Source organism: Glossina fuscipes, unplaced genomic scaffold, assembly GCF_014805625.2.
Source record: "Glossina fuscipes isolate IAEA_lab_2018 unplaced genomic scaffold, Yale_Gfus_2 61, whole genome shotgun sequence".
Taxonomy (NCBI): Eukaryota; Metazoa; Arthropoda; class Insecta; order Diptera; family Glossinidae; genus Glossina; species Glossina fuscipes.
This window is the reverse complement of record NW_023998433.1, coordinates 2,359,687-2,383,934: the sequence shown is the minus strand read 5'-3', so window position 1 is coordinate 2,383,934 and position 24,248 is coordinate 2,359,687. Positions and strand designations below refer to the sequence as shown.

Sequence of the window (24,248 nt, the reverse complement as noted above, 5' to 3'; positions counted from 1 at the left end):
GCTACATTTATCTATTTTCACGACATGATATGTCGACTTCGATTCCTGCCTACAATATGATATTCCAAATCAGATAAGTGCTTAATAAAAGAAACTGAAAAGCTTTTGAATTTGTTTGTCAATGCAAAAGTACTGAGCATTGGTGAGATCAAAGTACGTTTTCATCTATGCGGTTCTTACTATAAATGAGCAACTGTCTCTGCAACTGAGTTTATCGTGGACACTGTCAGCGTCTGTATAGGCTTAACTTCTCGATGCCAAATAGCACAAGACATAATACTAAGCTTTATCCAGCACCTATGAGTGAGTACGACAAGCGCACCGTCCTATCGTGATAAGGCAAAACTCCCCAAAGGACAATTGCCAGCAGTTTCGTACGCTAATAAAAAATGATATTTGTAGGTAAATAAGCCCGCCTCAATCAGTTATGACATAGCCCTATTGGCTAAATATCGATAAAAATATTAGATTATAGAAGTATTATCCCTTATAAGCCCTCAAATTGGTCGAGTTCAAATAATTCATATTTAATTTAAAAAATGTTTCAAAACTTTTAACATCCTTTTTTGGCTTACAAGGAAGATCTTTCGGAAAATAAAATGAATAAATAAATAACTTGCAAAAGATACGAAAAGATTGCTTTCAATCTCTGCCTCTTGCACAACTTTATTCCAATATAAGGAAAGCTTTCTCTTTACAAATATTCAGCGAATTATACATCAGTTGGTCTCTTCCGTTTAGCTTATAACGCCAACACGTGCTGTAAATATGTAGGTTTTTTTTTTTTTTCAAACAAAACAAATAATGATTCTTAAAATTCTGAGTAGAATCAGATGTTTTGTGGAGTTGAAAAATAACTTTTGCAATTATTAGAATACAAGAAACACAGAACTTCTTTAAATGACTTGCGCTCTTTAAATTTTAACTTCGCTTAAAATTATTCTCAAAGTTTATCAACTTTGCCCTTTCAAGTTTTTTTTTAATATATTTATTGTTATTATTATTATTCGTTTTTTTTTTTTTTTTTAATAAATCTTTCATTTGCTTTTTCAACAATTAATTGCATTGCGCTCGAAGCGCTCGGCTCTTCTTTCGCGCTCTCTTTCACTTGGGCTTTCTCTGCCTCTCTCCTTACAATTTCTATTGTACAGACTATAAAATCATTAATTATCAGTTAGCTTAGCTGTGCATGCCACTGTGCTAATGGTTTCACGTATAGATTTATGTCTCTCGCTATTGTTATCAGTTAATGCTTTGTTATTTATCTCATGCATTTGTGTGTATGCGTAAAGTAGGCATTAGAGAATTGACATTGATATCAAAAGTTTAATAGTTTATTATTAAATCGGGTTCTAAAAGAGTTATTGATAGTATTACGAAATACTTGCAAAAAATGTTTTTTTTTTTTTTTAATTATTTTTATTATTGAAGCAATATTTTAGTTGACTAATAGCCAACGATTGTGTTTTCAAGCATATTAAGACAACAGTATATTGAAATTTTTTGTAATGATTGTATGCCTTGTACCTGAATACAGTTTCAATTGGATAGCCCTATATAAACACACACAACGTTTTTGCACAATGCAAAACAGTTCAGAAATGATTCCCGGAATCCCACGTTAGCTAGTTCTGGCGACAAAAAAATTAAAGCTTTTATGGTGCTAATAGCTTTTTCCGGACAGTCGGACAGTGAAATAGGTGCGTCCTCTTCAAGATTGTGAAAACTAAAGTGGTTTGCTACCAATATTTTGGTGTAAAAGTGGATCGTAAAGGTACATCGTATTTTTTGAAGAGAAAATGAATTAATTCTTCTGATTAGACCGTTGAAGTAAGTCACTGTAGCGGAGAAGCAGGATGGCCGGTTCATCAGTTGAGCAATATATATAACAAAAAATCACATTAAATTGCTTTTATGATCAGTGATTGATCACAATTTCAGAATATACTCCGAAGCTAAGTTGCTTATGCTGTACCGTGAGTGTTTGAGCTTTTTTAATCTATTTGACAAACGTTTTTTTCTTTTCCTCGGTTTCATTAAATTCAAATATTGTTCACAGAATTTACTCGTTTACCTCTTTTCTGCAAGGAGTATTTGAAATTTCCGATAAAACGATATTCTGCAACTCAATCTAATCGAATATTTAGACAGCGTCACCATTTAATGCTTATTTATTAAATTTCCTATTAGAAGATCAATCGAAATGGCTTTTTGAACGAATCTATAAAGACACGTAATAATATGTACAACTTTTGCGTTTCTATCGGATCGTGACGTTTGTGCCTTCTCATGTAACTATTCTTATAAAAATACCTTATAGGCCTATACCTATTTCGAATTCTCTTTCAACAAAAGCGAATATTCAATAATAAACTTATATACCGAAAAACATTCTAATTATTAATATATTATGGTACAAATGAGTGAAACATAACCCAATTGAAATTTATATTTGAATGCATACAGGGGGAGTGAGCAGTAAGCTCTTAAGAAAAAGATTAATTTCAACAAATTTGGAGCTCGTCACTTCGGACTATGTCCCTGCTTCCATACCAAAGTTGCCTATGAAAATTAAAAATTTGATTTTATGACGAAAATAAGTGGATTGTATTGTAATTACTCTCTTAATACCATATTGCTATCATTATATTCCTATTACCCTGCCCTTTGACTTTCGCTTGCAGAAAGAAATACAAGGCAGAGAAAAATTACGCAAGCGACAAAAAAGTGTATTTGATTTCCTTATTGTATGCACTTATCAATATTTTCCTTATGTGAACGAAATTTGTGCAGAAAAGATATTTTAATGCCGATAGAACGCATTCAACACCTATATATTGAAAACACCTAATCCGTTATGGAGAAAGTGGTTTTTGCGAATCAACTTCGTTTCAAACAAACTTCGTTTCAACTATTAGTGGAATATAAAAAACTGTAAAGCTTTTATCGCTGAACTTTTTCTTTTGTTAGTTTCAGGTCAGGTTGTTTGCTAGTTACGTTTAAAGCAACTTAACTGTTTGAAAGCATATAGGACTTAAACAGGGAAAAAAGTTTCGACTTATAAAGACTAATATGGCTCACTTATGCAACATACAAGGGCAATATATTGCAAGCAGTTACCTTCAATAATTTCAATAAATTGAGATTAACTAATAAATAAGTGCACTTACTACGTTGATAATGCTGATGACTTTTAGATGTGTCTACTATCTGTTTTTAGAGTACATGTGAAATCAGTCCAAAGCAAACGATAATTTACTTTTAAAAGCAATAATATAAATTTGAATATTAATATCTTTCAGTATTTTCGCTCAACAATAGCAAGGAATGCGATGTATTTACATATCGTTATACTCGACCGCAAATCAAAATTACGTGCTTCTGTAACATATTATTCCAGTGACTGGCATTACAATGGCGTAGAGTTTTATTTTTTATTCTTTGGTTACAACATTAAGTAACAGCAGCAACAAAAAAAAAAAAAAAAAACAACAACAACAACAACAACAACAACAACAACAATAGGAAGAAAAAAGCATAAATTATTCAAAACCAAAAATCATTGCCTAAGATTGATTGTTGTACTATCCTTATATTCAATTTAGTATCGTGCAACCAACGCTATTATGCTTAACGTCTAGTTGTTCCTGAACGCACAATCACATTTTCACAAAACCTCATTTCAATATTCAATAACTAACCATGTATGTCAAGCGTCTTCAACTTGTGGTTTATAGGATAAATATGCTCTGTAGCGGTTTGTGTATATGATTGTATTAAAATATTACACATACACTTATACTATGGACGTATACTATGTACAGTTAATCGCAATCTAAAACGTCGATAGAAAGGAAACAAAAGAATGATAAGATTGGTGTGGGAATCGCGGGTGATAGCAACGTGCTGTGTAGACTGTGTTAGGCTGTGTGATGCATTGAAATCGTCATAAAGAGAGTGTTACAAATTACCTTGATTGATGATTGGCATACTGAAGAGTAAGTGACGAGCTAAAGTAACCGTTTGCATAATAGTGCAACAGCGCCCGCGTTTCACCATCTGTTACTTGATCTGCTTACTCAACTCTGCGTATACGCTTTTCTTTACGCTTATGGGCGGAAGCATTGCATTTAAATCATTAATAAAATGTCATAGTTTCACTGTTGAAAACCCACTCAACTAAGCAATTTTTTACCGATATTTATGTACAGTCGTAAAGGGGATGGGCTCCTACTACTCCTACTCGTTCTCATTCTTTTTCTGCAACGATTGGTAATTTTATGATGTCATATGAAAGTTAGGATGCCTGTTCAGTGAGTTTCATTTTAATTTTAAAAATTTGCAGTTAAAAAACGAAATTGAAATAACAAAATTAGTTAGCGAGCTTCGGCCTTAATCTTAAGTCTTTAGATCGCGACGCCAGCAATAATGGCATATGAAATGTGTTCGCGTTATATATATGTATATGCGAGGTTTTGCGAGTATGTGATGTCAAGCGAAGCTTATGCGTGTAAAAAGCATTTGAAATAATTTAACATAACTCATCTCACACGCCTTGAAGATTGCTTTGAATATGCATTTTTTTGCAAGAGTGCATTTTAACACTTCAAGTGTTGAAAAGTTTTAAAATTTTCTCTATTGCCATATTTAGCATACGCGAGCACATACAAGCGCATATATCTATATGTAAAATATATGTACATGTATATATATATATATATATATATATATATATATATATATATATATATGTAATTCCGTGTCTCATGCACTGTATGTATCATATATTTGCATAAATTCTTTTTAATAAAATTTTGAAGTCTTAACAAAACCGTTAGGGAGCAAAAGAAGAAAAGCTTATACGCAAACATTAACAATTACAACGGCACTGACGACGATCACACACCCACATACCCATGCATACGTTCATAGTTACCGCGCATAGTATAGCGAAAGAACGACAACAAATTCGAAGAAGACGAAATGCTTAATTTTCAACCTCACGCTGAACCCACTTAAAAGACTTTTGACTCTCTTCTTTGCAGATATAGCCCGGCTGTGTGCAATCTTTGCCAAAGTAAAGAGTTTAGCGTCATTGTTGTACGTCTGCATGCATTGTGTAGTTTGTGTGTGGTTGCGAGGAAAAAAAATCCTTCACAGAGAACCATGAGTTTGACACTTGTTTAAAGTATTTAATTTATGTATTAACAAAAGGCGTCTTGCCTGTAGGCTTTACGCCTTCAACACACTGCTATTACACACAAACACCAACAAAAGTATTTAACAGCAATTCGTGTGCGCTCTCATGGGTACTAAGTAAAGAAAACAGAAATTGTTATAATTCACTCCTGCCGCTGTTGCTTGTGCTGCTATTGTCACTGCGGCGACTACAGGGGAGAACGAGGAACTCTTGCTTTCAAACAATTTCATGTCAACACATAGCGTTGCATGTGTGTTTTGTGGTTGTGTTGGGATAGAGAAGAAAGTTTTTGTCTCCAATATCGAAAATATCAAACCGACGCCAACCGTTGCCCAGAGGTTGTATTACTTCTGACGTCATCACTACCGCTGTCATAAGTTGTAAATTTCACACCATGCATTAAACCGCAAAATATGTACTTAAAGGAAAAAAAATTAATAATAATAATAGTAATAAAAAACCTAAAAAAAAAAGAGGGAGCATACAGCACTAAACTATTAGAAAAAATGAAGGTCTGAACTTCTCGATAATATTCTCAGAGAAAAAAAGCACTAAAGTTTTCCTACACGGCTATCATCTGGCATAGCTTAAGTAAAAGCACAAGTACAGAATTAATGTTTAGTTCATGGTGTAAATATTGATTTTATGATGATGACGATAGCAGCAGTATTATCTGTATGATGACACGCTTCTGTTAATACAAAATTACATATCATTGAAACTTGCTTGAAGGATTTCCAACTTACTTAGTTCTGATACTTCTTACGCTAATATTGGTTACTGAAAGAATTGCGAAAAATCTTTACTTGTCTAAACTAACTTAAGGAATAAGGTGTAAAATAATTAAAAATAACATAATGCAAACATTTAATTTTAATCTATTTTGACTATAAAGGGGTTACAACGCAATAACGCACAATTGATGTGCTCCAAGATTCGCGAATGAAATTCCGTTTCCTTTATTAAACTACTTACGCTGTATCGGATAGATAAAAGCCTTAAAGCTATTGATGTAATTCACTTTTTATACTCACCATTATTGAAGTTTAGGAATATGTTCGTTTTTTTAAAACGTTTCTAACATGCAGAAGGAAGCCTCGCAAACTCTATAAGGTCTATATGTTTTGAATTGCAAAGATTAAGATATTGGCTCCAAATCTGGCAAAACCATTGAGAGCTCATTTTTGAAATTAGTCAAATCCTTAAAAGAACAAGCCGACAATACAATTCAAACTGAGAACAGCTCTGCTTTTTTTCCGGTTTATTTGCTCATATGTTCTATGAATGATCCTATTTTGCAACCAGAAAAATGGAGAAACTTCTCCGTCGCTGCGCAATGTTAAGAATAATAATATTAATATTTCGTCTTCTCCTCTTTTTCGTTTTTTGTTTATTAACCATTTGAGTACCAAGTAGCGCAATCGCGCTATTTAGGTTTGATGTCGAGAAATACCAAGCATACCAAACATTATAGTCGATTGTGGTCTAATCTTGTATTTAATTTTATCTTAAAAAAAAAAATAAATAAATAAATAAAATTAACCGTTTGGAGTACCAGACGGTTTTGAAAAAACACTGTCGAAAAATCCCAAGCAGTGCCATAGCGTTTGTTTAATTTTATGTATTTAAATGCATTTAAATTGTTTGTTAATAAATATTTCAAGTTTGTTCCACAAAAATTATAGAAAACACAACACCAAAATATAAATTTTTATTTTGTAATATATTATTGCACTACTATAGTACTATTGTAATTGTATTGCCCTCGACTCGAAAGGTGCTGGGTTTTCTCGATATAAAATCTAAACAGCGCGATCGCGCTGCTTGGGATTTTTCGGCAGTGTTTTTTCAAAACCGTCTGGTACTCAAACGGTTAATTTTATTTATTTATTTTGTTTTTCTTTTTAAGATAAAATTAAATACAAGATTAGACCACAATCGAATATAATGTTTCTACTGTTTTTTAGTTCAATTTCTAATCCAGATATGTCCTAACATTTACAAAAAGTAAATTTCAGCATTTGCTTAGTGTGAAGATCTTTTCTTACTTGCCTGCCTGTGCCGCGCAAAACGATCTCAGATATGTAGCTAATAAAAGAAAGCTGTTTCATTTTAAAATTTGATTCAAGTTTTAATAACACAGCACGATTGAAAAAGATCGATTCAAGCAGTAATAGTAATTAAAAAAAAATTAATATCTACCGAAGTTTGCATAAAATATTTTTTAACTCAAGCTTTAGCTTCCTCCGCTCTTTTACTGGCAATTATTCCACTTTTATAATTAATGTAAATAAAATATCTATAAATGTAACAGAAATAGCAATATTATCTACAATTTGATATAAAAAAAAGTGATTGCTTTTATGTTAAAACCTTATTCTTTATCAAATATCCCAATTATTAGAATCAATTTATGACTAACAATAAGTTGAACTTTGCCATGCCCATCATCTCAAGCGAATATAAAAAAGATTGAATTGAATTACGTCAATAACGGGACTGCAATTCCGCCAATCAGAATCATTTTTACAACCGCTTCTAAGATGCCGCTCAAAGCAACAAGTACTTAGATTTAGATGGAAAACAATACAGGGTCATCATATCTGATGTCATTTCAAAAGCAAAAGTAAATAGAACAAGATTTGGATCAAATATTTTTTTTCAATACCATGCTTACTTATGGGGTATAATACGTATCTAGTTGCACAACATACAGAAATTGTTCAAACTAATTACGAAAATAATGTAAACAATGACTATTGACCATTCGGTGCATATATATGAATATGAATATACATCGGATGTCCGTAAAGGACTTTTACGTGTACAGAAATAACATTTAGGAGAGGATTGTGGGCTGAAAATGTAATTTTTGAACATGGAAATGGCATTGTAGTAATCCTCAAGTCAAAACTCAACTGAGACATGATCACTGAATTTTCTGGCGTAAAGTTGATGATTTTGGCATGGGCCATATATGGTTTTAACAAAATGCGGCTGTCCATCACATGGCACTATCAATTTATTACGAGAAACATTCAACGAACATGCAATATGCAAAAATGCTTATGAGCTCATGCGGCATAACTGCGCCGGAATTTATTCCTTTGGGATTATGTTGGAGCGTTAGCTTACTCGAACCGAGATTATTATTGAAGAATATTCGTTCTATTGATGAAATAAGTGTAGATTTTTGAGGGAAGGTGGCCGCAATTGATGTTTTAGGAGTGAACGTTTACATAAGTGCAAAGGCCGTCATTTACATTAAATCACTTTTAGATAAAAATGCCCGGAATCTATTGCTAAAAAAAACCAGGAAATTTATGTCGATATCATTACCCGTTTAGTCTTTATTATAAATTAAAAACAAAAAAGCTCTTATTAGGTGACCCTATATTTGTATTTAATAGACTACAGGTTTTGCCTACTCTTAAAAGCACGATTATTTTCAATTTGAAGGTACGACCCTCAAATAGAAATATATACGTGATACTGTTTGTTAGCGCTGTAACGTCAAACGCAAGACAAATCTAGTAGGTAATCTCTTACCTTGTCGGTGGATATGAAAAAGAGCAATTTCTACAGGTAGGAATGTATTAACCGAAAGCCAGCGTGAAAATGGAAGCAACTAAACGACTGCACTGACAAACTGGCGGTGTGCCTGACGAAAACTCGCAAGAGTGACCAGATTCTGTAAGACGGATGCCCAGGTGCACGGATTGACACACTCAGTTGATCATACAACAAGGTAATGATGGCTATAATTATATAACGAACGTCAAAATGAAAGCAGAAAACATAGACTTTATGGAATGCATATTTTAATGAATATATTAATATTTCATGCAAAATAGTGCAAAATAGTTCATGTGCGTAGAGCAATTTAAAATCATGTTCAAACAATCAGTTCGAACCGTGTATTTCATCTAAATTTATATATTCGATTAGTCAGGTGTTCCTCCAGAGATTTCGATGTTGAGGAGATGTGTTCATGCTTTCTTTCTCTCCTTTTTTTTATTCTTTTACTACTCGGTATTGTTCTACTCAATCAGCGCTTCCTTCTCAAATGATTTTACATCTCTGTCTGCTGCTCGCATGTATACTAAATGTATTTTAACGATAACACTTTAATATGTTTTATGTGGGTGCAGGTCGTGAAAAAAACTGAATATCACCTCCGGCTAACCGTTGTACACGATAAGCTTCGAATAATAATTCATAACATTGAAACACTCTAGTTAATGAAAACATTAAGTTGGGTGTGCTTAACACCATCACCCACCAGCGCATGATTAAAAGTGATTGCGTTTATAATGGCACTGCGTGTGATAGAGTGAATGTTTGTATGTTTTCAGGGTGACAGTATTTAACCATTATTTTAATAGATAACAACGTACAGTTTGTAGCTCAACAGACACTAGCTATAGAAGTTGTTAACTCTAATAATCTTCAGACCTTAAACAAATGCATATAAACAGGAGACGAAAATGAAAGGAACAGCAACTATGTATATACAACGTTGTGATGATTCTGTCAAAAATAGAAAACAATCAGTCATTCAATGCTTGAGACCGTCTGTCGGCCAGTTAGTCATTTAAATAGTCAAATAGTCAACGAGTGCTTGTAGCCACAACGGGCCAAGTTTTGTGTTCTATGATTTATTTAAAAAGTAAAGGCTAAACTAAAATGTTATCCATGGATTGCTTTTAAATACACTCGGCAAGTGAACATCTACTTCAGCTGCTATTAAACGATGAAATATAACCGGCATTGAAGTATGTATATATGAAAAAAATTTTATCAAAATAGAGAATAATTTGAAAAGTTCATGGTCTTTTGAAGCGAAATGTTTATGCTGCTTATAAAGTCCAACTACGCAAACGGGAGAAAGTGCTGCCTTCTCTCTCTCTCTCTCTCTCTCTTTTTATGTGGCCTTCATGTTATTATCCCCTGCCCTGCGTTTCTATGTACTTCCCATAAGTCAGAGTGAGATCAGCAAAAGTTGAAAATGTTTTTCTATGTATAATAATGTAATTTAACGACGATGTAAGTGATGTGTAAATATTGCAAGACCTTAACGGTAGTTTTCTCCTCTTAAAATCTCATTTTTACTAAAAGCATTTTATTGTTCTTAGTACAACTAGACCGTGAATATTAATAACATTGCTTTGCATAAAGATCTGACTGATGGTGTTGTTCCTATAAATGATTTCACCTACGTAATTAGAGTAACAACTTTTTTCTTGAAATTATACTTTGGTTGAGCAATAGGAAGATGCCTTCAATTATTAGAAAAAGAAAAATTCATTTCGTAGACAAGTTAGTTCCTTTCCTCTCTTTACTACTACTTTTCGCTTTTTAGTTGCTTATACAATATGTTATCGTGGTCTAGGCAGTATTTCGAGCGCATATATGGGAAGTAACGAGGCAACATATCATATTCCCGATACGAAAAAAAATTTTTTAAACTTCAACATTTTCTCTAAAGATAAGGGAATAATATGTGCAGTAAATCTCTATACATGCACAGTTAAAATATATGTTAATAAGTTTATCTTCAGCATAAGCAAATATCTGAAGGTTAAAGTCTTAATAAGTGGAAAAACAATGTACGCGCATGTAAATTAAATAAATAAACGTACATAAGTAAACGTTAGTGCACAGAATACTAAAAATGCAATCCGTCTGCACTTCAGAAAGGTAATGAAATAATTTCCGTATAATTTCCCCGCAAAACGAAGAAGAATTACATTTTTATGCGTCAATTAAATGGCAGGATTTTATCATTGAAATTTTTTTTTTTTTTTTTAACAATTATCGAATTTGTTTACTTATTTATTCACTCAACGTTTAATTACAAGTGGAGTCGAAAAGACAAGTGGGCCCCATTTGCAAATTCCTAAAGGCAAAAAGCAGGAATTGCTCTTGAACGGATTCTATTGAATCTGCATGACATTAGTAGGAGACTGTACAACAGATGCATATTCAAGTATTGCTTTCGCTAAGCTTATGCATGGCCTTTTTTAATTAACAAATCTACATTTTCCAATTATTGCAAATCGATGAAATACTCCGTAATGATAGAATTCTTGCTTGAAAATGAAAGGTTTTTGCATTTTTCCAGATTGCATTTCATAAAATTTCAATTATCAGAAAAATAGAGAACAATTTGCTTTATTGGCAAAATTGTATATTTGAGAAAGTGGGATTAGACATGTTGAAGCTGTTCAACCCTGCCTGTAACGAAGGGTTTTGCTGGATGATACCGATCCTCAGGTTAATATACCTTTAGAACTATTTCCGGGAAACTAACAAAGCAAAGTTCAAGCAGTCTGTCGTTGTAACTAGAGGAATGTGGTTGTGTTAAATTGGGTTGAGCTCAAATAATTCTGTGAAAGACACAACAACTCTATCAGATCTTGAAGTGAGGACTATACAACCTGAATTATCATTGTAACAGCGAGCAACCTGCGGTAAATTAAATTCCCTCAATTCCTATGACCCTATCAGCAGGTTTTGAGGGCTCAGCCACGTCACAAATGAGGACTTAATCTATTTTATAAGTAGATCTATCCGCATTTTGAGGACCATAAAAACAAGTTAAGTATAAATGTTCATTGCCAATGAACAATAAACAAATGAAAAGATATTATTCACAGTCGGAGCGTTACGAAGTTTGCGATGGAAGAAATGCTAATATTTCTGAAGTCAATGGTGGAGCGCTCGATATATTTACTGGATTTAACGATGAAAGATCTACAAGCTTCATCGTTGACCGTAAGCTGAACGAGCAACAGGAGCAGATATAAGAGAGCGGAGACGAAGGGCTGCAGACTACACTACGTGTTTATCTTTGCCAAGTTTAAGGAGAAGCTCAGTGCTCTAAGTAACGACACTCATCAAACATCATTTTAAGCATTTTTTTTTTAATATCCCAGACAATGACGTGAATTTGTTACCAATTTCTGAAAAGCGCTCTTTTATCTTCATAAGAAGCTTATGAAAATCTGTGTCTCGCTCCTTGCAGACGAGTTATGAGCAACGTAATCCTTTCTTTCGAAGCGTGCGAATGCAACTGGGCCAATAATACCAGCTCGCTTCTGGTGGCATAAAGCTAACAGATAGTGAGGTTTAGGAGCCAACAGATGAAGCGATCAAACGCTGAGCTTGCTTTGGCACGACGCGTTGTAAGTAAACCTTCCACGTTAGATGAAGGCGCACAAAATACAATTTTTAGAGATAAAAAGGAAGAAAATTATCCAAGCACCCTTAAAACAATGTCACCTACAGAGCCGAGACGGGTTTACTAACCTGGAAACAATTAACTATAATAACAACGGAAATGCAAAGAGTAACAAGATATTTGGAAAGCAACAACAAACTAAGCTAAGCTGATAATAGCAGCGAAAAGCAAGAACAAGGAAAGTAATATAAAAGGGCAGCAAAAACAAATAATGCTCCAACTTACAATTGCAACCAAAACTTATTGATAGATTTGGAGATCAAGTGTTGGCACATTGTTTACAACCAGACTTTGAACATGTCTACTGATGGAACCTAAAACATGTCAAGTTAGCGAAAAAAAGAAAAGAAAATAGGAGAATACATATTGAAGCACCAAGTGCGGATTAAAAAAAATAAAATGAAAAACGTTTCACGACGAATCCTATAGATCTAGGTCTAGGGCAATATCGATGATCGACAATAAATATATTTCTCCTTGCGAAACCCAAATGCATTTCACTATTAAAGTACGCGCTTCTCCACAAAAAAATGAAAGGTTCCATCCCTACAACCTTCGTTCTTCTCGTGGACAGTCCGAGTGTCAAACCTCTTTGGTATGAATATTTCATTTAATCTGCTACCCCGGACAACAAATATATAAACATTCCAAATAGTTGGACTTGAATTAACCCCGAAATGTTCTGCTATATTGCTCAACAGCACCATCTTCGTTTTGCTAATGAACGTGTTTCGTCTCATTATATTGTATCCATATAATCAACAATCGGTACTTATCAGCAGCTATTCTTGGTGCTTTAACATAAGAAGCATGTTCTTGTAAATAAACATTTTGCCTTTTAAATGAATTCTTTACAGATTATTTTTACTAGTTTTAGTCCTTTAGTTCTTTGATTTCTTAAAATAAAAACTGCAACATTCGCTTCTAAATCTACTTTAAAAATGAACGTGATTTTAATAAAAAAGTTTAGATCAGATCGAACCGAATGACCGGAGCTAAGTGTTCGCCTCTTTTTAAAACATTAAATAATTGGAATTTTTATTTAAGCAATTAATAAATTCTTTTTTGCATAAACAAGATATCAATGTACGCACTTACAGACACACTGCCCCTTAATTAAAGATAAATTTTTATATGTTTGACGAAAACGTACTAACAGTCCAAGTTCTTTCCATGTTTTTCTCTGCTTTTTCTTCCTCTCTTTCTTTTTCGTGATGTGATAAAGATCTCTATCGGACTAAAGCAAAATGTTAGGTTGATATGTTCACGCGACAAACGTAGTTAAATAATTAATGAGAAACTGTAATGCTTTCGACTAACTAGAGAAAAAAAATAAGTAAGAAATTTGCGACTAATTGTTATGGCTCTTGCGACAAGAACGAAATGTACGAGCAAAGCGTATGCTTTCGCCATGTATTGCAAAGATCAAACAAATGAAGTTTGTAGTGAAAGGGTTGAGAGGAAAATCACACGATTTCAATAACAATAAAATAAGAGAAATTAAATTATCTGACGATATCAAATTCATTATTTCACTTATGGAGGGAGATATTTTTGATGAGAAAACTACCCGCAAATGTGAATGAAAAACATTGCTTGAATTATCCAAACGAATTAAAAAACGAAAAAAAAGGCTTAGTTTCTCTGTTTAATTATGTAAATTAATTAATTTGTTGTCTTTTTAGTTTATTCAATACAATTAGCTTAAGATTATATTGTAGAACTGCATGTGCGCTATTGCAGGTCAGGCCTTCATCATTACAGTTATTAATTGTTATTATTGTTATTTTGTTTTCTTTTTGTTTCTTTGAAGTCAAAAGTCCACTTTCCGCAAATGAAACCATTCCTTTGTAATAGTCTCTGCTATTTCTTTTCATTTTCTTGTTCAATGGAGTCTTTGTTGTTGTTACTCTTTTGCGTTTTGTTTTCCTCAATAAAAGCCAACTCGCTGGGTTTTTGTAAAAACAAAAATGAATAAGATTCTGCAGTAAACTTGAATTTGGATTTCAGCCAAATATTGTACCCGAAACATGCACACACACACACACATATATATATATAATACATATATATAAATGCCCTTTTACATAAGTTTATTTTGTATATATATATATACAAATAAATGCCCTTTTACATAAGTTTGTTTTGTGCTGTTTTCATTTTTAATAAAAATATAATAAAAAGAAAAAATTGAAAAATAAAAACTTTTTTTGAATTATAAAATTATCGTTTGTTTACGGGACTTAGGAAAAGCAAAACGGTAGAAAAAAACATGAAAAGTATGTTTATGGCTTCTGTTTACGGTTGTTTGTTTGTTTATTTGTTTGCTTAAATCACTGTTCTTGTTGCAGTTGCTCTTGTTGTAGTTGCTTTTTCGGCTCTTGTTTCAGAAGTTTTTTTAACAATTTTTTTTTTTTCGTTGTTTGGTGCGACCATTTAACTTAAAAGCATTTTAAGGTAAACTCTATCATTATTTTTTATGTTATTATTATATATTTCGTTATTATGTTGTTGGTGTTGATATATTGCGATTTCTCGCTCTATCTCTTATTCCCTTCACGTTGCCGAAATGTATTGTTCTGAATTATTGCTCGCCGTACGCACACAAACATGCACACGACAGACACAGGCACACGCACATACATATAACATACACATTTAATGTTTGTATAAATGAATGTGTTGTATTTAGGCTGGCAAACGTTTTAGGGATAGACGTAAATAATTCATTAAATTTTTGGCTTTAAATTAAGAAGTTGGAGAAGACTCGCAGATAACCATTTGGCACTTAGTACCGCAAAAGATAATAAAATGTGAAGAAAATATTTCAACTTTTCAAACATCAGCTCTTAATCACTAGTGACTTAATTCACGCATTTTACACTATTTTCAATTGAAACTTTTGCAATGAAAAATTCAAAAAATTAAGAGATAAACAAAGTAAAAAAAGGAAAAACATTATAATTAGCCATGACCGCTTATTAAGCACCGAGCACCGCTTCGCTTAATAATAGATTAGGTGCATAATTAGGAGCTGCTTCTAAGCGATATTATGAGGCGCTGCTAAACACTATTTTTTATGAAAAAGAAACATGAAAATTTAACAGTTACATTTGTAAATGGTTAATCCGGAGCGTAGTCAGCGTCTACATGAATACCTTTTCAAGCTTTTTGAGACGACGAACGATGCTTGAATGGTCCACGTTGAAGTTGTCGACTAGCATTCGAGTTGTCCAGCGTGCGTCCCCTTCCACGTGGCACTCGTGCCTGGTCGTCGAAATCCGATAATCGATCCCTTTCTGGCTTATTTTCCAAGCGAGTGTCGCCAGATTTGAAACGGGCAAACCATACTCCGCTCCGGCTTTGGCTGATTGTTCGCTCAGTAAAAAGTTCGTTGACATCGCAGACTGACGGCTATATATTCCATCCTTTCTCAAAGTGGTACGAAATAATATGATGATCAATATGAATCCTATTATTGGCACGCATTGAGGATAACAAACTAGTGCTGCGGGTGTGTTTTCATCTTATTCCTAGCGTGCATTACTGATTAAACGGTAAGACAACTACAGCTTGTATAATCCTTGCCTAGATAAGACGGGCCCGTGGTACGACCGACACATGACTTATTTGTGGTTACGTGAGTGCTACGATCAACCAAAGTGTGCAGATCTCGTGGATAGAACGCGGATGCTGCCATAGATAGTTCGAAAGGACTGCGTTGGTCGTGTCGCGAGTGCAGACGAAAAGATATTACAAGCTGTTCAAACAAAGATAGTGTTTGCAAAAGCGAAAAATACACTGGTGGCCATAATAAATAAATTTAATGGATGCCAGGAAGCGTTTGAAGACTGCATACTATTGAATGGGTCTGAGTTATCGCACATGGATTGCTCATCTGCTATAGCCAGAGTCTGCGGAACATAACGTGTTACGTGTGGGCCATCGCCAATAGCACCCGTCCATATCCGGATTGTTTCATTCGATACTGTTTTACTGGAATGTCGCCTGTCAATCTATTCTCCATAGATCTGGTGTATTTGCCCCCGCTGGATTTGGCCTCACCGTATTCGGCTTTGCAATTGTCTCCTTCTTTTAATAGGAATGCTAATAACGCTGTGAAACGGGAACTATCGAAGGGCAAGATGGTCAAAAATTTGCTCAGTCCGCCTAGGTAGAGCTATGCATCGACAATAAAGAATTTATTAAATATAATCTCAACATTATTAATTAGTTCTAAGGAGTCCATACGCCCACTATCTCATACTTTTCTGCATTCTCATCTGGTTATAGATCTATCATCTAAGACAACCGTAGAATCTTAAGCCTCAGGGTGAGTTAGCTATTAGTAGCGCGTCGCGGAATATATCGCTGCTTACTGGTAGGCGTGAGCTAATTTCTATCCCACCCGGGAAATCGATCTTTCTTTCAAGGCTGCCCTCTGGTACTGATACAGATGATATTAGAGCTCATATTTTAATAAAAATTGCGACTTTTAATCCCAACAAAGTATCTGTATTTAAAATTAAAGCAAGCATCCGCCTGAGTGGCCGAGTAGGCAAGAGTCTCGACTATCAATTCAATGGTCGTGGGTTCAAATCTCAAGAGCGCTAGAGTTTTTAATAAAACCGAAAGCCTTAGATGCTAGTGCTTTAAGATTTTAGTCTTAGAATTTATTCTCTGGCTAAATTTATAATCATTATAATAATAAAATTAAAGCAAGTCAAGATAGGGGTATAGCATCTTTCAAACTATTAATACCAATTGAGTATTTTAGTTCTGTCCTGGATAAATCGATCTGGCCGAAGAATAGCTAGCACTCCTACGTAGAGGTAGAAATCCAGTGAAATATTCGGGAGTCGAAAACGATAATGGTGTCCCCAATGATAAAATTGGGCTGGCTAAGAACATAATCTTGTCCGGTAATGTGCCGGTGGCACAAAAGAAATAAATAGTTCGCAGTCTCCAGGATTATAACACCAAAATTTTCACGGTCTGAAAATAAAGTTTCGTGGTACATATAACAGAAGTGTACACACTAATGTTTCTTCAAGTCCAGTACGCATTATTTACCAAAATTTTAAGGACCTAAACTCGAAAGCTCACTCTAGTTTCCTGAATTCAAACGGCATGGAGCTTTCCTATTTGGCCCTCACTGAAACTTGGTTGAAGCCCGATCTACATTCGTCGGCACTTTTTCATAATTCTTTCCAAATTTTCGGAAAGGATCGATTAAACCGTATTGGGGATGGCGTTTTTTTTCTTTACATTTCCTTATATACATTATACTAGTTTGAACTTACACTCTATACTATTTGGACAGGTAACCACTTTTTTCTGACAATTAAATTGATATAGAATTTTCTTTACACGTCCTCTTTTTATACTCCACATCACCTGTGGTACAAGACTATACAAAGTTCTTGCGGATGTATATCACACCCACAAAGCTTCAAGATAGATTCACCTTTTATTACCTAAGTTTATTTGTCGGGCGCTCCGTCTCTTGTGTGCCCATGTATTCAGCTGTCCAACATACAAGTCGCAATTGTATTGTTGATGTATTGTTGAAATTTGGTACACCGGCATGTTTTGGTCCCGGACCAACGCTATGATAAATGATTCACATCAAACCACTTTTTCAACCACTTCCTATGTAACACTTTATTTTGAAAAGTCGTTATATGAGTAATTGCATTAAGCAATGTGGTGTAGAGTTTTTAATGATAGGCCTTGGCCGATCGTAAAATTTTACTTATTTTATCACCACTTAACTCCATTAGGGAACATTGGTTATGTGTTTAGGCATAGTGCTCTTCAGGAAGGGTTATAGGCAGAGGGACGACAAAAAGTGAGTATTATTTGTGGAGGTCCAACTGAAAAAAACGACTATCTGAAACGGCGGGGAAGGCTATCGCAGGTATGTGGTTCTAAAAACGCGGGCAGCGAGCGTAAGGAACGGACAGAAGTGATAGCATATCTTACGGTATGTGGGCCATTATTTGACAAATGACTCAAAATGCCGATAAGGCAGATTCGTTCTATTACAGGATTTCAGTGGCAAACGAATTTCTAACTCCGATGCTCATAGGCGTCGAGATTGGTGGACATGTTTTCATTGCCGATATTGCCGTCATTAAGACCTGAAAGGTGCCGCCAACCAATGCCAAATGTACTTCAATGTTAACCGGATATGGTCGATGTAAATGGAAGCAATTCTTGCACCGCTTTAAAGAAACGGAAGATTTGACTTTTTTTCGCCATTTCGAAAGTATTCTTCTATATCCTCATGCTTTACTAAGATTGCAAGATATTTTTATTGCTTTAACATCACCCTAGTTATCACTTGCGTCAAATTTAATACCTACTTTTTCAATAGATAATGAGATACGTTTCGACTACTTAAATGATGAGAGAAATTCAGCAAACAAGTTACATGCAATTTTGAGTTTCGGAATGTTGATGTAACGCACTATTATCAGTAAATGGTAACCACTTTATAGATTATGCCCCGTAAAACCTATCAAACATATGTGGAGAAGAATGGCTTATGCCTCCTAGAACCTCTCAGGTACTGCAAATATATGTAGGGAAACCAAGGATATTATATTGCCATTGTCCCGCGACCGTCTTTTAGTATTAGCCTATAACACCTATATATATATATATATATATATATATATTAGTTTGGGGGAAAAAGAAATCCATTATTTTTTCGGTAGATGGCTGCACTGAGAGATTTCTCGTAAAGTATCGATCAAACAATTTCAGATTTATGCTCGTTGGAAAGGTGACATTTCGCAGTAAAAAAAATTCTTTTGCTGTTTTCTGTTTTGTGCATTCAGTTGTGAGTTACAGCGTGTTAAAAATGGAAGTGAACAAAGAGAAAATTCGGTACATTTTGCAGTTTTTCTTTGACAAAGGCGAAAATGCAAGCCAGGCGGCTAAAATTGTGAATGGTGTTTATGGTTCCGATACTGTAACAGCCAATTATGTGCGATTTTGGTTTCGTAGATTCCGTTCAGGAATTTTTGATGTTAAAAATGCACCTCGCACAGGTAGGCCGGTTGTCAAAAATGTCGATAAAATCGGAGAGATGATCGAAGTTGACCGGCATGTTAGTAGTCGTAACATCGCCCAGGAACTAAAAATCGAACATAAAACAGTTTTAAACCATTTACACAAAGCTGGATTCAAAAAGAAGCTCGATGTTTGGGTGCCACACCAATTAACAGAAAAAAACATGATGGATCGAATTTCCATCTGCGAAGCCTTGGCCAAACAGAATGAGCTAGACCCGTTTCTTAAACGGACGGTGACTGGAGATGAGAAATGGATCACATACGATAACCCTGTGCGAAAACGATCGTCAAACGGTGGTCAAACTAGGACTAACGGCCAGGAAGGTTTTGCTATGCATTTGGTGGGACTGGAAGGGGATTATTTATTATGAGTTGCTTCCATATGGCCAAACGCTAAATTCTGATCTCTACTGTCAACAACTGGACCGTTTGAAGATAGCGATTGACCAGAAACGGCCAGAATTGGCCAACAGGAGAGGTATCGTATTCCACCAGGACAACGCTAGGCCACACACATCTACAGTGACTCGCCAGAAACTTCAGGAGCTTGGTTGGGAAGTTTTAATGCATCCGCCATACAGTCCGGACTTGGCACCAAGCGATTGTCATCTTTTTCTTGCGTTGCAAAATTTCTTTAATGATAAAAAATTGGCATCTAGGGAGGATTGTGAAAATCGACTACTAAAGTTTTTTGCAAATAGAGACCAGGACTTCTATGAGAGAGGCATTTTGAAGTTACCTTTAAAATGGCAACAAATCATATAACAAAACGGTGCATATTTGATACAAATCGGACAATCCGAAGCATGTTAAATAAAGTCCTGAAGTTTATATAAAAATAATGGATGTCTTTTTCCCCAAACTAATATATATATCAGTTCTATACACATGAGATGAGGACGAAATAATGAATTTGGTGCACCGTGAGTTTCCGTTATGCAGGGAGTAAGCTTGTGAGAAGCATATCACTCAAAACCCATTGTTTCATGATATATTAGTTAATATTCAGTTAACGAGGAAGTTTTCCATAAATGTATCAAACCAATGGAAAAAAAGTATGTTCCATTTCAAATCCTCTAACAATACAAGGAATACAAACAATGTCTGTTGTGCATGCGAACTTTGTAATATGAGCTATTCAAAACGAACGCCGACGTGGTTGTTTTTCAAACGATGCGGCAGACTTCGAAGACAATAAAATCAAGTTTGGGTCATAAAATATTGATAGTCTTTTGTAGAGTCAAATACTTTTTGCAGCGAATTCGATCATTTTCTTTTAAGAAAAATTCAAGTTTCTGTTTAACTAATGTCGCCTTATTGGTTCTCTTCTTACACGTTGGTTAGGCGGAATTGACGGACAGACTGTTTTTCTTTTATGATATTCACTCAAATCATATTTGTAAGAAATACAATTCATAATAATTTAATTCCTTGACATATAAGTATAATGAAATAAATATACACACGAGTGGTTTATAAAGAAATTTTTTAATTTGCTTTCGTTTGTATTAATTAGGAAAATCAATCAACTATGTACACATCCTTAATAATAAAAATATAATAGTAAAAATAATAATTGTTGAAAAGGATTGCAAGTTGAATCGAGCCTTTTTTTCAGTGACGCGTTGTAAACATGTCTGTGCAGCAGTTTATTACAGATTTTGTGTAATTATATTTCCGTTGAACTCTCTTTCAATTTCCTTACGATTCTCACCACCATATCCGCATTTACTCCTTCTCATATCTTATATAGTTTTCCATGACTTCGATTATAAGCGATAGAAAGTAGGAAAAAACTTCCAGATAATAGCCATGATTTGTCGACAAAAGGGACTTGGTATGAAGCATAAAAAAGAACAAGGCAGCCAACACCACACTGTTTTACGTTGAACGCTTGAAAATAATTTGCGATAAATTTGTTTTATTGTATCGTTAAAGGATTTTAATTACAACAACAACAACAACAAAACAATAATTCCGCTTTGACTTTAAATCATAGTGTTACTATGATTCCATAGGAAAGTATTTGAACGAGAGTTTAAATAAAAATGTTGTTTAAAAAAAATTTTTCTTTTTAGTTTTCTTTTTTCCTTTTTTTTCACAAACAAACGACTTTTGATAAAATAATAAATTAATAGAAAAATTAGCAAAAATTATTGGATCTGGGAACAATGTCCATTTGTCATTTGAAAAATAGAAGAAAAGCAAAAGAAAATGACAAACAGTTTAATAGTTTATTTTTAATATCTCTTAACTTTCGTAAGACCGACTCAAATTCAAAAATTAAGAAGTAAACTCCAAGAAAATTTGATTATTCAAAGGGCCGTTGTTATCACATTCCAGCTACAAATAAACCGTTACGAAACACGTCGCATTAGTTTAGCAGCATTGCGCTATAATACCCTTACAGTATAGCGATACCATTGTAATTAGATGAATCGAAATCTCTTACCAAAACAGAGTGCACGAAGATTTGTATACTTTAAGTAGTTGAGGAAGTTTTAATGTATTAGTGCTGTTCTAATTTATCCGGCAGAACTTTTCGTAACATCTTTTCTATACGCGAAAGTAATTTAGATTACCAACGTGATATCCCTCTCTAACTACAAGAAAGTTTAACATTCTATATGTATGATTAAAACATCAGCTAGTCTGGACTACATACGTATGCTTTTAGAGGTTTATAATGCGTGCATTATATATATCTAAGGTAGTCTAAAGAATATTGAGTCTATTAGCAGCGAATAAGGTAAATTGTATATAAATTTGTATATTATATATTAACACGTATATATATGCCTATATTTATACGTATATGCGTACGCACTCAACTATATATATGTGGGTGAATTATTATTGCTGTTTTTGTTTTTGAGTTTTATATATTATGCATAATAGTAATAATAATTATGCGTTTTGTTTATTTGTTTCTTCTTAACCGTGTACGCGCTACAGTTTGCGTTACATGTAGTATGAAACCTCATAATTACGCGGTATATTATAGCTCTTTCAACAGAGGTGGAAAACGGGAAGTCAGAAGATTAACAGAGAAGGAATGCAAAAAGTGCACGCGTGCACATGTACGTATATATGTTTGTGAGTATAAATACACGCGCGTGTATGTGTATGTATGTATGCATGTATGTGTGCCTGTGTGCGTGTGTGTGTGTGTGTGTGTGTGTATGTTTATAATATACTATACTAGGAATGTTGAAGAATGTCGGTTGAAATTATTTCGCAGTGATAAATAACAAAAAAAACAGTAGAAAATTCTCAACAAAGTTTGTTCCAAAATCCCAGCTGTAAATCTATAACCGAATGTCTGAGAAACCTATAAAACTTCAGGAATAATATTTTTCTTGAATAAGCAAATAAACAGCCAAGCAACTACATAATATACAAAACAAAACAAATGCGACTATGTTAGTTGCTATTATCCATCGTCAAGCTAAGCTGCGAAGCTACTCACATTTTTACATTTTCAATTTTCGCAATTAAGCGTTAGTGCGTGTGTCTTAACTTTGCTCATAAAATGTATTTGTTTCATCTTATAACCAATAGTACCTTAACATGAAAGATGGAGCATATAATTTACGATAATACTAATGGCACGCCCATGAATTGTATTTCACAAAACACCGTTGAAATACCCGAGCGGCAAAAACTTCTAATTTGACTTATCCAAGTTCAATCAGGTTTATTGTGATGCAAACGGCAACAAGAATTATCTGCCGATAATTTTGGTGATCAGTTTTAAATAAACAATGCTTCATATTTAAATAATATTTTTCATCCGAAAGAATTAGTTCCATTACATCACCTAAATACTATTTATCCTAGCGTTTATACGCATGAATACGCTATTTTTTATTCAATGCCAAAAATGCAGAATATTATCTAATAGTTAGTAATTATATGCGCAAAATATTCTTCTCAAAGAGGCGAAGTCTTCGAATCTCCGAATAACCCAATTACACACCCACGAAAATCTAAATTAATTTAGAATCTCGAGCTCCATACTGAAAAGTGTATAATAAGAAAAAAACTAAAGTGTAGGCATATCAATTTATTAAGGTCAGGCATTTTAATTTAGTATTGCATTGAAACGGATGGTTCACTCCATTGTTGGTATGAGTTTGAAGCAGCTTTAAAAGCCATTAATTACGGGCCGCTCGTACCGGAATATGCAAGTTTAACTTACTCAGTAAAAATGACGAATAACACTCACCAGATAATAATTTTATAACAAACCCTTCCAAAGAATGAAAGACATATAAGCTTAAGATGATTCGACGATAAAACCCCAGATTAATGAGGCGCGAAAAACAATCCAACATGTGGGTATCAATTAAATAGTCAATAGCAATCGGCGCCCCTCTAGAAAATGTAATTGGCTTCCATTTTTTCAAGTTAGGCATTATATTGTTGTATTTAGACCATACATCAAACTCCTTCAAGTCCGAAAGCAGTTACTTGCGATTTTCTATGGTATTAAATGAGTAAAATAACTTGACATCATCAGCAAACATAAGAACTTTTGAAGATGGCAAGGGAGATGGTAGGTAGATCATTAATGAATAAATTAAAAAGAAGAGGATACACATGACTCCCCTGCGGAACACCAGGTATAACTTGTACAGGCTGAGATGTATAGGAATTAAATTACACACGTTATGTACGACCAATTAGATAAGACTTAAACCATCCACTCAAATTAGTAGGG

At 34.1% G+C, this 24,248-nt stretch overlaps 1 protein-coding gene across 1 annotated transcript in view; it reads left to right on the top strand.

The window, feature by feature from the left end:
* Positions 1–1,893: 1,893 nt before the first annotated feature.
* LOC119637960 overlaps positions 1,894–24,248 on the top strand; it is a 33,877-nt gene continuing 11,522 nt past the window's right edge. The window contains exon 1 of the mRNA XM_038034437.1: positions 1,894–1,976. Coding sequence (XP_037890365.1) covers positions 1,967–1,976 — 10 coding nt within the window. The 5' untranslated portion in view covers positions 1,894–1,966. The remainder of the gene's footprint in view (positions 1,977–24,248) is intronic.